The sequence below is a fragment of the Paramisgurnus dabryanus genome, chromosome 18 (genome assembly GCF_030506205.2).
Source record: "Paramisgurnus dabryanus chromosome 18, PD_genome_1.1, whole genome shotgun sequence".
In the NCBI taxonomy this organism is placed as follows: domain Eukaryota; kingdom Metazoa; phylum Chordata; class Actinopteri; order Cypriniformes; family Cobitidae; genus Paramisgurnus; species Paramisgurnus dabryanus.
This window is the reverse complement of record NC_133354.1, coordinates 11,890,080-11,904,835: the sequence shown is the minus strand read 5'-3', so window position 1 is coordinate 11,904,835 and position 14,756 is coordinate 11,890,080. Positions and strand designations below refer to the sequence as shown.

Genomic DNA, 14,756 nt, shown 5'->3' with positions numbered 1-14,756 from the left:
TTTTTATTGCAAAGAACGTACAGAACATACATTATAATTATAATAACCACATAAACAAGAAAACACAAGAAATAACATACATAAAAAACGTGATTGCCTTTTCTTGCATTCAAGGATGTTATGACGTCATAAAAGTTATAGTAGATAAAAGAAGAAGCTCAAATGTTTTTTTTGTTTGTTTGTTTTAAATAACATTACATTGTCTCTACCAGTAGACAAGTATTTTATTGAAACAATTAATTTTCTCCTAATGTGCAAATTATAATTGTATGCTTGTTTTAAGAGACTTTTTTATTTTTTTCGTTTTAAGATACTGTTTTTTATTATTTATTAGAGAACATATAAACATCATTACAAGAAAACAGACATCAAAGTTGAACAAAATAAATAATTAAAAAAAGAAGACATTCACAAGACACATATACAACTTAAAGAGACTTCATTAAAAGAGTAATTTCTCTTAAGAAAACCATGATTTAACAATCATCATTCTCAAAATAACAAATAATTTCTTTCACATTCAATGTTATGACTAAATTTAGTTGAAACGATAGAAAAACAAGCTTTCCAAAATGCCTGTACAATTTGGCAATCAAAAAACAGATGACATAAAGACTCCTCACTACTATTACAAAAAAGAGCATTCTTTCCCAATGTCCATAAACTAAGAAAGCAACATATTAGTATGGATATATTTTGTGTAACCTAATATCTTTATATGAATTTCTCTTACTTTATTTAAAATACAAAATCTATGAGACTGGTGATGAACGTTAAACCTCTGACGCGTCGACGTGCATCTGGTTGCTTGGCAACTAGCTGAAACTAAGTAAACAACAGAGTTGGGCGAGCCGTAGTAGCTTTGTATTTTTTGTTAATGTGCTAATGCTTCATTTTTAAAATGCTATGGACATTATGGCAAACTCAATTCCTTTATAACTCAAAACGGTCATTTATGAGCGATTGATTCACATAAGTTGACGAGAAAGAGTTCCCTTGACTCTCCGACTCTCTGTCTAAATTCGGTGAGTCTTGACTTCTACGACATCTTACCCAACCGCACGACCTTTTCCCCAAGTAACATTACTTCAAGCCAGATATTATTTTGTATAGGCCATGCGTCGTGTCAAATCACGGGCGGACAAAAGCAGCATCGATGTAGGTCCTGTTAGTGCTCCTCCACCACCGGCCTCAGTCCAACCTATAGTAGAGACTATGGACACTGCAGCCGACGACCACCTCACTGACATGATCACACAAGAGGAGGGGGAGGAGGTGGCGGTGGACATCATAGCAGATGTGATGGAAAATGTAATGGACAGATGCTGTCAGGTGTATCTAAAGAGACAGGTGAGCTGATCCTCAACATCAATTTTTTTGGATTAACTATTCATTGAATATTTCCTACGGCTAAATATTTGTAAGCAATCATGATATGTTTTTGAAATATACTTAAACATAAAAGGACACAAAGCAACGGGGTCACATGCCTTAAAAAATAGATTTTATAATGCATTCATTTTGCTCACACACAGTCTTTATTTCTTGAAGCTGATACCTTTCTCAGTTTGGTGGGCGCGAAATAACCTGGTGCAGACGCTTGAATGTCTTTTCCTTATGAGGGATGAGGGGGATGATCCAGAACGTGAACCTTTTTGGAAAGAGGACCCAGAACCTCAGCCTGGGGCTATTGATTCTTGGGCTGAGGGTTGTGTGCCTGTGGTGCATGCTGCTCAGATATAACACACACCTTTATGATAGGTAAGGAAGAGTGGGTTGTGGGTGGATGAATAAAAATCAACATCTTATTTGGATGACAAATTGTACTGTACATTATGCCTTGACAGAACTACACAAGCTTTAACCATCTTTAGCTCCTGACCAATGCAATGATGCTACCAGTCTATTTAACAAAACCTTAAGAAAGGCTTCACCTAAAACTTTATGAAATAATGCAATATATTGTTACATTCATCGATGTATGATTCACATTTTTTGTAAAAAATAATTGTACTATACAGTTTTAATCTACAGCAATTCACTCTTTTGGCCACAAAGTGTCACTGTTTGATTAGGAAAGGCATTCTGGTAACTTCTAAGTCAATTTTATTCACCACAATTCATTAGTGTCTTAACTTGGTGAAAGATAGGGCATTGGTTGCATGATTCTTAACATATAAAGCTTGACAACATTCAAAACTGTCATTGTTGCTCTCTGATTCCCACAAAAAAATCGATTTAAAAGCTCTCTATATTTAGTCTGCATGACATGCAAATACATGATAAAAACTTCACCTTCTGTTTTTTCATAATCTTTTTACATGCTGTAATAGTTTAGAAATGCACCATAGTGTTTTCCTCATTGGAGTCTCTTATTTTTAGCTCTTAGATTTTGTTTAAAGTCACCATCGCTGTGGTATGTTGATTGACATATGACCCCCTTATTTGTCTCATCATACATATTTATGAATATTTACTCAGTTGTCTTTTAGAGATCAATTGTCTGCCTCCCGCTGCCTTTGGCGCCTTTTTGCACCAAACCTTAGGCAGTTTCATGAATGTTTTCATGAATTTTAAACAATATTTCCTTTTAAACTTGTTTCTCTGTAATGTTTTCGATTCTCATGCACACACACAAGGCGAGGCGGGCCAAAAGTTTGACAATTTGGTTGACACACAAGCACTGACGTGAGTGACAGAAATATGTTCTTTCTTTATACTTTTGTTTAGTACAAAGTACAGACATTTATCAGTCCAAATGTTCAATAAATATATTTTTTATATACCAAAACAGCTCATTAATTTATCCAGATGTTACAACAGTAAAACAATTTGCTATGTAAATACATTTTGATGTCTTGTATTTTCAGGCAGTCAGTAATTCACCACACAAAACAGACTGTGGCACAAACTGTATTTATTAGTTTTAACCCACCATATTTAATGTAGTCTAGTACTGACTTTTATCTTTCTCAGTTTTGTTAATGATATTCTTGAATAAAGGCATCACACAATTTGTCTACGTTCACATCAGCCAAGTGACAGATGAATGTATGGCAAAGTAATAGTATATACTCAAAATGTATAGTACATTCAAAGTAGTAGTAAACACTCAGATTGTTTTAATGTTGTTTTTCTCTGCTCGCCTCAAACCCCATCATTACAAACCTTTAACCGCTTCGAGGTTTGCGACCTACCGGCTTTGCACTCTAGCGCGAACGTTTACATTTAAGGATTGATAAGTTATTATTTTAAATGTCTGCTTGACTGAATGGCTCCAGTCGTGATTCCTCAGATGAAATATATTCTTTCAAAATACCATTGTTAGGGGTCTGGGATGCTGGGTATTTGATTGACATTAGATCTGTTTGGGAATCCACGTTGCTGAAAGGCCATGTCGTTTAGGAATTCCAAATGTCAAGCGCCTCTCTGTAGTTTGAGCAGTGGGTGGGGAGCAGACAAGCAGTTTCTCATTGACAATTTATGTCACCATCGACATTTAGTTCAAATCTCGTAGAGATTTATTTTGCACAGCTGTTTGTGAGGAAAGAAAGAAATGATTGTAATAAATGATAGCTGCAAAGGATTTAGAGCGTATAGAATACATATATTTTTAACAATTTGTCTTTTTTGGTCTTTTTTATAATTGTTCTTTATTTTTTTAACAGTCACAGCTATGCCCACAGTTTCCTAAAAGATGGCCAATGGCTGTTTTGCAATCCCAGAAATTTATGAGACACTGTGGGCGTGTACCTGGTAATTGGTTTGAGGACCAAATGTAATAACAGTAATTATTTGACTTTGGGTAAATGTTTTGATCCCCATGAGGAAACAACAAATCAAACAGATTTTTTTTAAAATTTAAAATAGCAGAATTTCTTTCTGTAAGGGTTAAATTTTGGGGTTGGATTGGGAAAGTGGATTGCATATTCAGTATTTACAGTTATATACAGCTTTTACAGTATAAATACCATTACATCTACACATTTGTTGGTTCAACTTAAAAAAGTAAGTTTTCCAGTAGATTCAACTTAAGTCAACTAATATTTTTAAGTATTAGGCAGCACGAACACTTACTTTTTTAAATTGATCCAACAAATATTTTGTAAGATGTATGGAATGTTGGAAAAAATGGTTTTTTCAAATATGATCAGAGGTTTCCCAGATTTTACACAATTTACAACTGTGCATTCAATAATAAAAATCTTTAGATTACACTGTAAAATAAAGGAGAAAAACTAAAAATTACTTTTTAGTAGTCTAAAGAACCTTTTCTATCACATATCACAAGAATATTCTGTGAAACAAAAAGAGTCTTTGGATGTTAAAGGTCCTTTATGGAACCCATACAGCCAAATATGGTTCTTATATGACATCATGTAGCATCTTTATTTATATTATGTGTGTAATCCAAGAACCATACTATTTAAATTTGGTTCAGACATGAGAAATGCCTCTAGATATTTCAGGCTGTACCGCAGTAATTTGCAATTTCAGGCCTGAGGGTGTAACGAGTAATTCTGTATCTGTTTTGTGTTATGATTGATTCTTGTCTAGTATACTTGACGTGGTACAGTGATGCAATCAATGGGAACAACAGTTGTCATGGGAACCTCATTCAAATTCAAGAAAGATGAATAATAGTCATATATTGTCATGGGTTTTGATATAAAGAGTAATATGTCCAGAAAAAAATAGCAGGGACAGGTATATGTGAGTTAGTAAACAAAATCATCTTCATCACTGTGGATTAATGTCCTTAAGAACTGCGGTGATATGTTGTATACTACAAAAATTATTTGATCTGAGTAAACCTTACTGTGTCCGTTAAGTTTTTACATTGACTTTACATTACTTGACTCGATTCTCATCTCATATTCTCAAACTCAGTTCTGAACATCTGCATTCATTTCCACAAACCTATGAACCGACTCCATGACTGCTCATTTATTTAAGACTCATGGTCTGGGGTATCTCCAGCCATCTCATTCCAGTATACGCACCTCTTACTGTTATTCCTATTTCATATTTTCCCCTTCACTGAGATACAAACACTGCAATCTTTCCTTTTGATTTAAAATATTTACATCAGTTGTGATACCAAACTTTAGAATTTGCATATATGTATGTGATCTTCGTCTTATGTAATAGGATTCAAAAGTATTTGTGTCAAAATTAGATTGCATTATCCACTACAAGTTGTCGAATACAACACTTAAGTATTTTTTATTGAATGATTAAATATAATATAGTTTCATTCTTTCAGGTGCAAATAAACATTAGGCTATAGGTTAACTGCGTTAATTGGAAGTTTAAAGAAACCAAACTCTTTTATTTTGTGGTTTATTTGACATTTGGCAATTATAATCAGTCAGAGATTCTGCCCACCTATAGCAGAGCTTTACTCAAACAACTCATGAATGTCTCTTTATTTGTTTTCTCTGCTTAACTTTATTTTGAACTGTAATTCTGTTTTATTTTTTGTTTATACCCTTAATTGAGGGTGTAGATTATTTGGACATGGAGTGGTTACATTGTTTAATTATTATATAACATTGGGGATTTGCAGATAATGGGCCAGGTTTCTCCAGCTTGTTTACATCTAATCACTTCTAAAAATATTACAGAAGCCAACATATTTGCATTAATCTGAATGAATTTAAAGTCAGTATAAATCATTTCAGACTCATAATAAATCATCATCTAAACACGAAATGTTAGAAATGCATTGCTGAAACACATTACAAAGACTTGGTGCTATGTAGTACTGAATTGTGGCGTTCCCATTTAACAGTTTTTTTCCACATTTCTGTGTTCAGGATTATTTGGGCGGGGCGCTATGACGCACTGAGCATGGCCCCGCCTCTAACATCATTGCAGCATTCATTGAGGTTGTATTGGTATTTTTTCTTCATGTGGGCATGGTTTTAGTGGACACGCCCCCAGCATTTGAGAGTAGAGAATCCTGCCAATTTTTCAAAGATTTTGATAACTTAATGGTTTTTTTTTTGCAGTTTTTTAATCATTTAAATTTGGCTGGGTGGATAATATCACATTTTTTTGTGGTGTCATAAACTGAGAACACATTTCATATCAGACTTTACACAGACTTTAATAGATTACATCCTTAATCTTGACGTTTCGATGTTTTATTTGACGAAATAATTAGACATTAGACATTATTATGCAAAATATGTTTATTTCAACAATAAGTTTGCACATGCAGTTTCTCAACTATATTTAATGCCAAAGATACTTACAGATTCATCTAAATATAAATCTTAATGCTTGTTATAAAAATGTTGTTCTAAAGAGTAAAACTACACAAATATATATATATATATATATATATATATATATATATATATATTTTTATGTTCATACACTCAAAAAAAACATTTGGTTGCTTTAACCTATGGTTGGGTAAATACTGTACAGAACCAACTATTAGGATAAATATATGCTGGGTTGTTTCAACCCATGGTTGGGTATAACAACAACCCAGAATATATGTTTATTTATTATCCAACGGTTGGTTCTGTACAACCCAATATTTTTTAAAAGTGTATGTTCCAAAACAGAAAGGTAATACATGAAAATATATGTCCTCAATACAAAAACTTTCTCTAAATAAGCAACATGATAATGAATATAGTACTGAAAAACGGCAAAAGTACAGCTTTCATTCACTGATAACAAATATGGAATGATACTAAAGTTAAACAGTAACTATGACTAATAGTATTCATGAGGACATTAATATTTTATAATATTATAGTATTCATAAGGACAGATTGTGCTCATTTTCATAAATGAAATCCCTTATTCATAATCATCTATGTAGATAGAAGCATTAGAGAGAAATGAATGGTGACAATTGACTCATTGGTTAAATGGCTGAAATAATTAGGCTATAATTGGACAAATATTTGAATAAACTGACAAAAAAGAAAATTAAAGGTTATTCATAAAACAGCAATTTACATTTCATTAAAAGCAATAATTTGGGGGACCTTCAATTGACTGTGCACAAGAAAAATAACATGAGACTAATCTGAGTTTAAGTTTAATCATGATGTCAAGGGCATTGCAGTCCAATTGCTATCAAAACTTGGGATTTAAAATTGGGTCGCGCCAGTCCCAAATTTATTATGCCCTTTAGAAAAAAAATTAAGGAAATTGGTTCCATATATTGTCATGGGAGGTAAACATGAATTTAATTTTAGTAATTGAACACAACTTATGCATACTCTTTCTCAGTGACAGCAGAGAGTTTGATTCTTTCTCTTTCTTCTCTTTCCACAGCTTCTCTTTTATCTCTATCTTCTCCTTCCACATGGTATCCCACCATCAGCTGATACACAATAACACCAATCACAGAACCAATGAATGGGACAAAGACGGGTACAAGAGACCAGAAAGAGTTTGCTCTGTGATGGATGGAAAATCGAAGTGTTACAGGTGCACTCAGTAGTTTTTCCCGCATTATAAAGCTTTACACATAAGGCAATAAATTATATATCACCTGCACTCACATAAGATTCACTTCACTCAATTGCCTAATAAAATCTGTATTTTATTACATGGAGCACTTTGTCTTATGTTATTGGACACATTGTCTTATGGATAAAACTATAGCCGATTGCTAACAGCGTGTTTCTCCAATGAAACTTCTACAATAAAGGTTTGTTTTGCAGTGATATTACAATAACACAGCCAGGTGTCAAGTCCAAAATAGCTGCTATATTTTTCAGTTAAGCACAAACAAAAATGAACGAGTGCATCATTTAACACCAGAGAAACAAGATGATAATATGGTGGCAATAGTGAAATACACTGAAAAAAATAAAGGCTGGATTTACTTACAAATATTCTGTATCATTTTTGCGTCTATTTTTTAAAGTAAGTATTACATGGAATTTTAAGCAATTTATGGAATTGCCTCCTCAACAAGTGGATGCAAAAATGATGCACTATATTTTTAGGTAAATCCAGCATACAATTTTTTTACTGTGTAGATGGAAGCAAAAGCAAAAAGTAAGTTAAAAGAAACTTACGTAAAGACTTCTGAGCCCCATCCAGCAATTGCAGTAAAGAGCCGAGGTCCCAAGTCTCTGGCTGGGTTTACAGCATAACCTGAATTGAAACCCATTGACTGACCAATCACCAGTACCACAAAGCCCACAGTGAATGCCTCCAGTCCTTGTGGGATAGGGTTATTGTAAGGGTCGACAATTGCTAGAATACACACGATCAGAGCGGCAGTGCCAATCATCTGTAGATGATAGATTTGTCATTAGAGGTTTTACTATACAGCTGAAAAAAGCAGGCTGTTATCTTAAAGGGGCAGTTCACCCAAAAATGAAAATTCTGTTATCATTTACTCACTCTCATGTTGTTGCAAACCTGTTTAAATGTATTTGTTCTGATAAACACAGAGGAAGATATTTTGAGGAATGTTTGTAACCAAGCCGTTCGTGAGCCCCATTCACTTCCGTATTCTTTTTTTCCTACTATGGAAGTGAATGGGGCTCACGAACGATTTGGTTACAAACATCCCTCAAAATATCTTCCTTCATGTTCATCAGAACAAAAAAAATGTATACAGGTTTGTAACAACATGTCAGTGTTGACAGAATTTGCATTTTTGGGTAAACTATCCCTTTAAAGATCCCATGAATTTGTTAACCACGGTTTCCTTTCTTATGTATACTTCCTATTAAAATTTCTTCTTCTTTTTCGTTTTCGTTTCATTTAATGTATTATTTTATAATTGTTTTTTTGTATTTTCTTACCATTGTCGCTTGGGGTTAGAATCATTTTCTGTTACATTTTCAGACATCCAAACCCCAACTCCAGGCGATAATAGTTTTAAAAGCGGAAGAAAAACATGTAGAAACCAATACATAAAAGTACATCCTAACCCAAACCCCATATCTAAACCAACCCCAAGCGACAATGATTTAAAAATAGGGAAAAAATGTGAAAATAATACATAAAATGACACGAAAAAAAGCTGTGCCACGGACAGAAGAAAATATTTATAGAAATTGTTTGTCTCACGAAAAAGACATTCGAAAAAGCCATGGACACGAATAAAACTGCATAAATGTAAAATGTAATGTAATAACCAACCATTTTCAATTCTACAACTTATGCAAACAAAGCTATTTTTATTACCTGATCAAAACAGCCATTGAGCACAGTAAGGTGTTTTGATGGGTACGTAGCAAAAATCCCAGCTGTTGCATTGTCCCCGATGACGATTAGAGACCCTTTCCCGAATTCCCACAGTGCATCTGCAAAGCATCAAGTGACCACAAGCTGAAAACAGACTCTTTGAGACCATCAAAAGCTTTCTTAACCACAACTCTCATAAACTGAGCAATGCTTTGTTAGTTGTAACAGGATATGAAAGAAATTCTGATATTTTAAGAGTACAATATATTTTCACTGCCCTCAAACTCACCAAAATACATGCCAAATATTATCCCTGAGCCAAGAAAACCACCAATAGTCTGGGCTAGGAAATAAACAGGGAACTTCTTCCAGGGTTCCCTCCCCAGCAGGCATAGAGAAAAAGTCACAGTGGGGTTTATGTGACCACCTAAAAATACATATGCAAGTTTTTAAAGTCTGGACAAATGTTTCACCAGCATCTAATAATTCATTTAAAATAACATCTTCACAGACCACAATGACAGTTGAAGTAAATGCTTTCTGGAAATTATAGACTCTCAAAAAGTTCCACTCCAAGCCTAAACATGAATTGAACATCACAGGACACAATTTACAACTGAAACATTTTCCTTACCATGTTAACAACCAAGGATGTACCTTAATCTATAAAACCTGGCTCATTCCTCTTATGCACTAAGACATTTCCAATATTCTGCTGTTTTAAAACTGTATGATTGTTTTATTGCCTTTGTTGCTTTGCTATTAGCTCTTCCACAGAATTGGAAATGATGCCTTCATCTTAGATGAGCACTCTTCAACCCTTCCTTGCTTCCAGCTAATAATATCTAAACATGTCAAGTGCTTTAAAAATAAAAAGAATGCAGTGGAATCTTAATGCAGTTTCAATCCATCTGGAGAATGTTCGGGTGAATCATGTGTTCATGTTAAAATATTTGCATATTGTTTTAAAGTTTTATCTATTTTGATATGCAGCAAAATGCAACATTTTAAGTATTTCCTGTGTAACCCCATGAAGAAAAATAACTTGACATAAACTTCTTAAGACCTTCTTACCTGAAACCTGCCCACAAACCAGGATACCCAGAGTGGCAGCGAACCCGAAAGCGAAATTTACCGTCAGAAACATTCCATGAGAACCTCCGCTAAGAACCAACTGGGCAACAGCGCCACAACCAAACATCTGGAAAGAGAGAAATATAATTGTAAGCTCATATTTGTATTAAATTCTGAAAATAAAACAACATTTATGTAGTACTCGATTTTCAACTTTATATTAAATCGTAAAACTATACAATTGGATAATAGGAGTAATTTCTGTATAGTCATTTCTGTATAGAAATTACAGTATTACTGGCAGCTGTTTGTAGATTTAAATGCATTTTATGTCTTTTCTTTAACGAATAAAACTAAAATAACAGCCTCATGCAAAGCATTCTGGGAACCAAAATTCTGGGCAAAAAACTGACAAAGGATAATGAGGATTTCTGGTTCCCAGAATGCTTTGCATGAGGCTGTTATTTTATAGTTTCATTCTGTAAAGACTTAAGGCTCTATCATACACCCGACGCAATGTAGCGCAATGCTCGAAGCAAGTGTCTTTTTCAAGTTTCAACCAGGCACAACAGGGTTTCCCGCAGCACTTTTCAGTTCGGGCGGCCCACCTAAGCTGCCCTACCACCTTAACTAGGTCTCCAAAAAAAAAAATTCCACCAAACGCCACATGGCCGAAATGAGAGAAAGACATGGTCCGTCACTGTCTGGAGGATAACTAGCCTGTTGATAAAACATACTAGATTATTAATGAATTAAATCTGTTCATTTTCTGTCATAGTTTCTTCAAAATGGAGTTTAATTGAGTGTTTTAAATAAATTATTTTCATCATGATGCGTACGTCCCGCCCCTTTGATTGCCACGCCCCCGGCCCACCCACCTGCACAACCCTACCACCTTAACTAACACATTTTCTGCGGGAAACCCTGCACAATGATCAATTTCACATTTAGCGCCACGTTGTTTAAATAGCAAATGCATTTGCGCCCAATTTTGCGCCCGTTCTGGTCTGAAAATGAGGTGTGTTCAGGCACATTGTTGCCGCATTGCTATCTTGAGCCAACTGAAATAGACTACGCCATTGACCAACAAAAACCTGGTCTAAAGTCTTAAGTCAATGGCGCAATATGTTTTTTGTTATTTAAAGAGCACATTAGTAATATGCGCTTATAAACTGGACCACAACGCGGGTTTGCTTATCACATACATGGATGCTCAGCAGCACAAAAATGCTTTTAAATATGAACGTATAAGATATTATTGAGTCTCCTGGACATAAATGAGGACTGATAATGAGACGTTAGAAGGCGTAAAGAGGTGCTTCACCTGTAAATAAATGCTTTTGCATCTCTTTTTAAATGTTTTTTTTAAAATGCTACCCCACGATTTTTGTATATGATGACACTATACCTGTGGATATGATGAGATGAGAACCGTTTTTAAGTAGCCTAATGCATTTTAAAAAACTCATGGCGCTGTCCGAGTGCTGAAACGGCTCTCCGCACGTTTGTAAATTCTTTATCTCCTGTTTGTTACAAATAAAGTATTTTTAGAGTACAAACCTTTTCTCGCATATTTGCAAATTATATTATGAGATTACAACGTTTATGTAGTATATCAATACATTAACAGCAATTAAAAGCCTGCTATTGACTGAAAGAAAATGGCTTTTAAAGGTTTTAATAAAAAAATAGCAATTTCAATAAAAGTGAAAACAACACAATTTTTTAACATTATTCTTAAACTGGTGGTCTTCTCCTCCGCTTAGCTTTTCAGTTTACAAAGTCCGTCATCTAAATAAGGATTAGACATAGCCGCAGCGCAACTGGCTTTTAAAGGGGATGAGAGCTGAGACTCTTATTGGTTTATCGCACATTACGCCAAAAACTCACCCATTACTCATTACAAGAATATGAACAACCCTTTTCGACCATTCGCTTGGCGCATAAACCATTTTTTTTTCTGTCGTTAAATTAGCAAAAGTGGAATCGGACACCGTTTAGACTGTGCGCTATAGATAATGCGCTTAGATCATTAAAATAGGGCCGTTTATCTTAACCAATTAAAACTAAAATAACAGCCTCATGCAAAGCATTCTGGGAACCAAAATCTGGAGGAAAAAAACTGGAAAAAGTTTGATGAGGATTTCTGGTTCCCAAAATGATTTGCATGAGGCTTTAATGTATACGCAAACTGCACTGAAAAAAAACCTGATTCATGTAATTTGCTCCATTTTTTAAGGTAAGTGGTTGCAATACATTTAAACAAAAAAAAAAAAAAGAAAAGAAAAACCTTACATTAAAAATTGGAGTAAATTGAATGAATATTTTTTTTCAGTGTGTTGCCAGTAAATAACATCAATTTAAATCTACAGTAAGTTACTGGCAAACAGCTGCATAACTACGCAAATTTTGACAGTGTATTTCCGTTTTGACTAAGAATGCACTTGAAGAATGTGAATTTTATGGGCACCATGTGGATTTGATAGATAATGCACCTGCACGTGCCTGTATTTTTACTCTCCCATCGTGTGATGCCCTCAAGCCTGTCTGTGTTTGCCGGCCGTTATTGGGCTGCACGATGAACCTTTGAAAGGGGCTCTCACAGACCCCACAATACCACCAAAAAACAAAGATCGACATAAGGGGGTTCTCTTTTTCACTAGACATTGCCACTCTGGAGCTTCCATTGAAAACAGATGATGAGATATGATTTAACCTCCCTGTGGCATGTTAAAGTCATTCAGGATATGGGCTGTCTTGTTTTCTAGATTGTTGACCCTGTTGTGTCCAGATCCTCTTTGTTACAAACAATGGCTTGGCTGACCTTCTAATTGCATGTCTAACAGCTGCTTTAGACATCAAAGAGCACTTTCTTCTCCAAAGAGTACAGTTACAGTAATATAATGAATAAATGTTTTAACATGTAATGTTTCATTAATTCCAGAACATGTTTTAATGATGCTTGTATCATTCTGTTCTCAGTTTAGTAACATATCTCCTGGGATTATGTAGAACAGCAACAAATTAATTGGCAATAAGGAGACCAAGGAATTTGGTCATAAAACTAAAACCTAACAACGTTTTGAACATTCATTTAACACAACGGTATGGCTTTCTAGGCCAACATTGTACATAACATTTTTTTTAAATTAAAAGCAGGGAGGATGAACAAGAAAATTAATTTCTTCTCAGAAATGGCTTGCTGTAACAAATGCAAAGTGTTGAAATCAGTTGATATTTGGTAGAGAAATACTTTTCCCCTCAGGTGGAGCTGAATGGAAATTTTACGCTTTCTAGCAAAGGTTCTCGATTGTAAGTGACATCCTGCAGGCATTCAGTGGCACACAATTCTCATCAAATATAAACAGTTATCCTATTTACATTAATACTAATCTCTAATTATCAATCTTTAATCTTAAAAGCTTTGCTTTCAACTTAATTTCCATCTGAAAGTCACAAACCAAATGAAATAAACATTTACATTTTAATTTTGTTTTTGTAAACCCCAATGACACCTACAGATTAAACCTGGATACCTAAATGTTAAATTGTATTTTTAATCACTATTCCTCTGAAGGCACATCATGTTGACTTTGTTTGTTCTCAATCCCCTCAAGATAAGTATCTCAATCTTTAATAAGCATCTGAATCTGATTACAGCATGATCATTTCATCATTCATCAATTTCAATTCATTGTCACTGATAAAAACAACACATCTCACCACTAAAATGAGGGTGCCCAGACATTCTGCCAGCGCCTGTCGCAGAAGCTTGTTGCGAATCTGTAAGTTCCGAGCTATTTTTTCCAAAAACACCTTCTGTATTCCCATAATGCCTTAGGATAGTTTAATGATGATAATGATGGGTTGAGCTGCCACCTCTTGGTAAGTGTGCCTGTACAAAGAGGGTGAGGTCCTATATGTGCTTCTAAAGGTTCCACCCTCAGTCACTAAAAAAAACAGCATTCCCACAACTGTTTTCCCTACCTCCTCCCATCTTTCTTGGTAATACTTTACAATAAAGTTGTTTTGGGTAATATTAGTAAATGCATTAGCTAACAATAGTTTGTCATAATTTATTAATCTTTGTTAATGCCAATACAAATATTCATATTAGTTCTTTGTGCATTATTGTTAAAATGCATCAATAATTGCATTAATTGAGATAAATAATACGCTTTAGAAGTATTATTCATTGTTAGTTTATGATAGCTAATGCAACTAATGTTAACAAATACAACCTAAAGTGTTACCTCTTCACCTGATTTGTTATAAATGTGTCTGTGAGGACTGTTTGGAAACACTTCAAAAACACAAGTGTTTCATAAATCTGTTTTTGAATTGGGTTTGGGTACAATCCTCTTTTTTTTTTTTTTTTTTTTTTACAGTTTCCTAGTTCTTTTTTATTTGCTGTGGGGATTGTAACCATGAGAAATTAAAACCATAGGGACAGTGGTTGTCTTACATTTGTAAGCAAATACTTTAGGTTGGAAAATAAATAG

General features: G+C 34.4%; 2 protein-coding genes across 2 annotated transcripts; one reads left to right on the top strand and one right to left on the bottom strand.

Moving 5' to 3' along the window:
• Nucleotides 1–843: 843 nt before the first annotated feature.
• Nucleotides 844–7,437, top strand: LOC135721736 (uncharacterized protein C2orf81 homolog). The gene is made up of 4 exons (XM_065244177.1): nt 844–1,025; nt 1,114–1,350; nt 1,552–1,761; nt 7,306–7,437. Exons 2-3 carry the CDS (start codon nt 1,117–1,119, stop codon nt 1,741–1,743), a joined length of 426 nt encoding a protein of 141 aa, XP_065100249.1. The 5' UTR covers nt 844–1,025; nt 1,114–1,116; the 3' UTR covers nt 1,744–1,761; nt 7,306–7,437.
• aqp3b (aquaporin 3b) lies at nt 6,178–14,166 on the bottom strand. Its single transcript, XM_065244176.1, has 6 exons — nt 13,978–14,166; nt 10,255–10,381; nt 9,470–9,607; nt 9,181–9,299; nt 8,058–8,275; nt 6,178–7,430 (listed from the first exon to the last, which is right to left on the bottom strand). The coding sequence occupies exons 1-6, from the start codon at nt 14,083–14,085 to the stop codon at nt 7,241–7,243; spliced, it is 900 nt and encodes a 299-aa protein (XP_065100248.1). The 5' UTR covers nt 14,086–14,166; the 3' UTR covers nt 6,178–7,240.
• Between the last annotated feature and the right edge of the window lie 590 nt (nt 14,167–14,756).

What these genes read in the sequence shown, in the direction of transcription:
- LOC135721736 (XM_065244177.1), top strand. Translation starts at nt 1,117, where the DNA reads ATGCGTCGTGTCAAATCACGGGCGGACAAAAGCAGCATCGATGTAGGT. An exon ending in AGGTGTATCTAAAGAGACAG is followed by an intron (nt 1,351 to 1,551) that starts GTGAGCTGATCC and finishes TATTTCTTGAAG; the next exon opens with CTGATACCTTTCTCAGTTTG.
- aqp3b (XM_065244176.1), bottom strand. Translation starts at nt 14,085, where the DNA reads ATGGGAATACAGAAGGTGTTTTTGGAAAAAATAGCTCGGAACTTACAG. An exon ending in AATATTTGGCATGTATTTTG is followed by an intron (nt 9,300 to 9,469) that starts GTGAGTTTGAGG and finishes GATGCTTTGCAG; the next exon opens with ATGCACTGTGGGAATTCGGG. An exon ending in TGGGGCTCAGAAGTCTTTAC is followed by an intron (nt 7,431 to 8,057) that starts GTAAGTTTCTTT and finishes CATCCATCACAG; the next exon opens with AGCAAACTCTTTCTGGTCTC.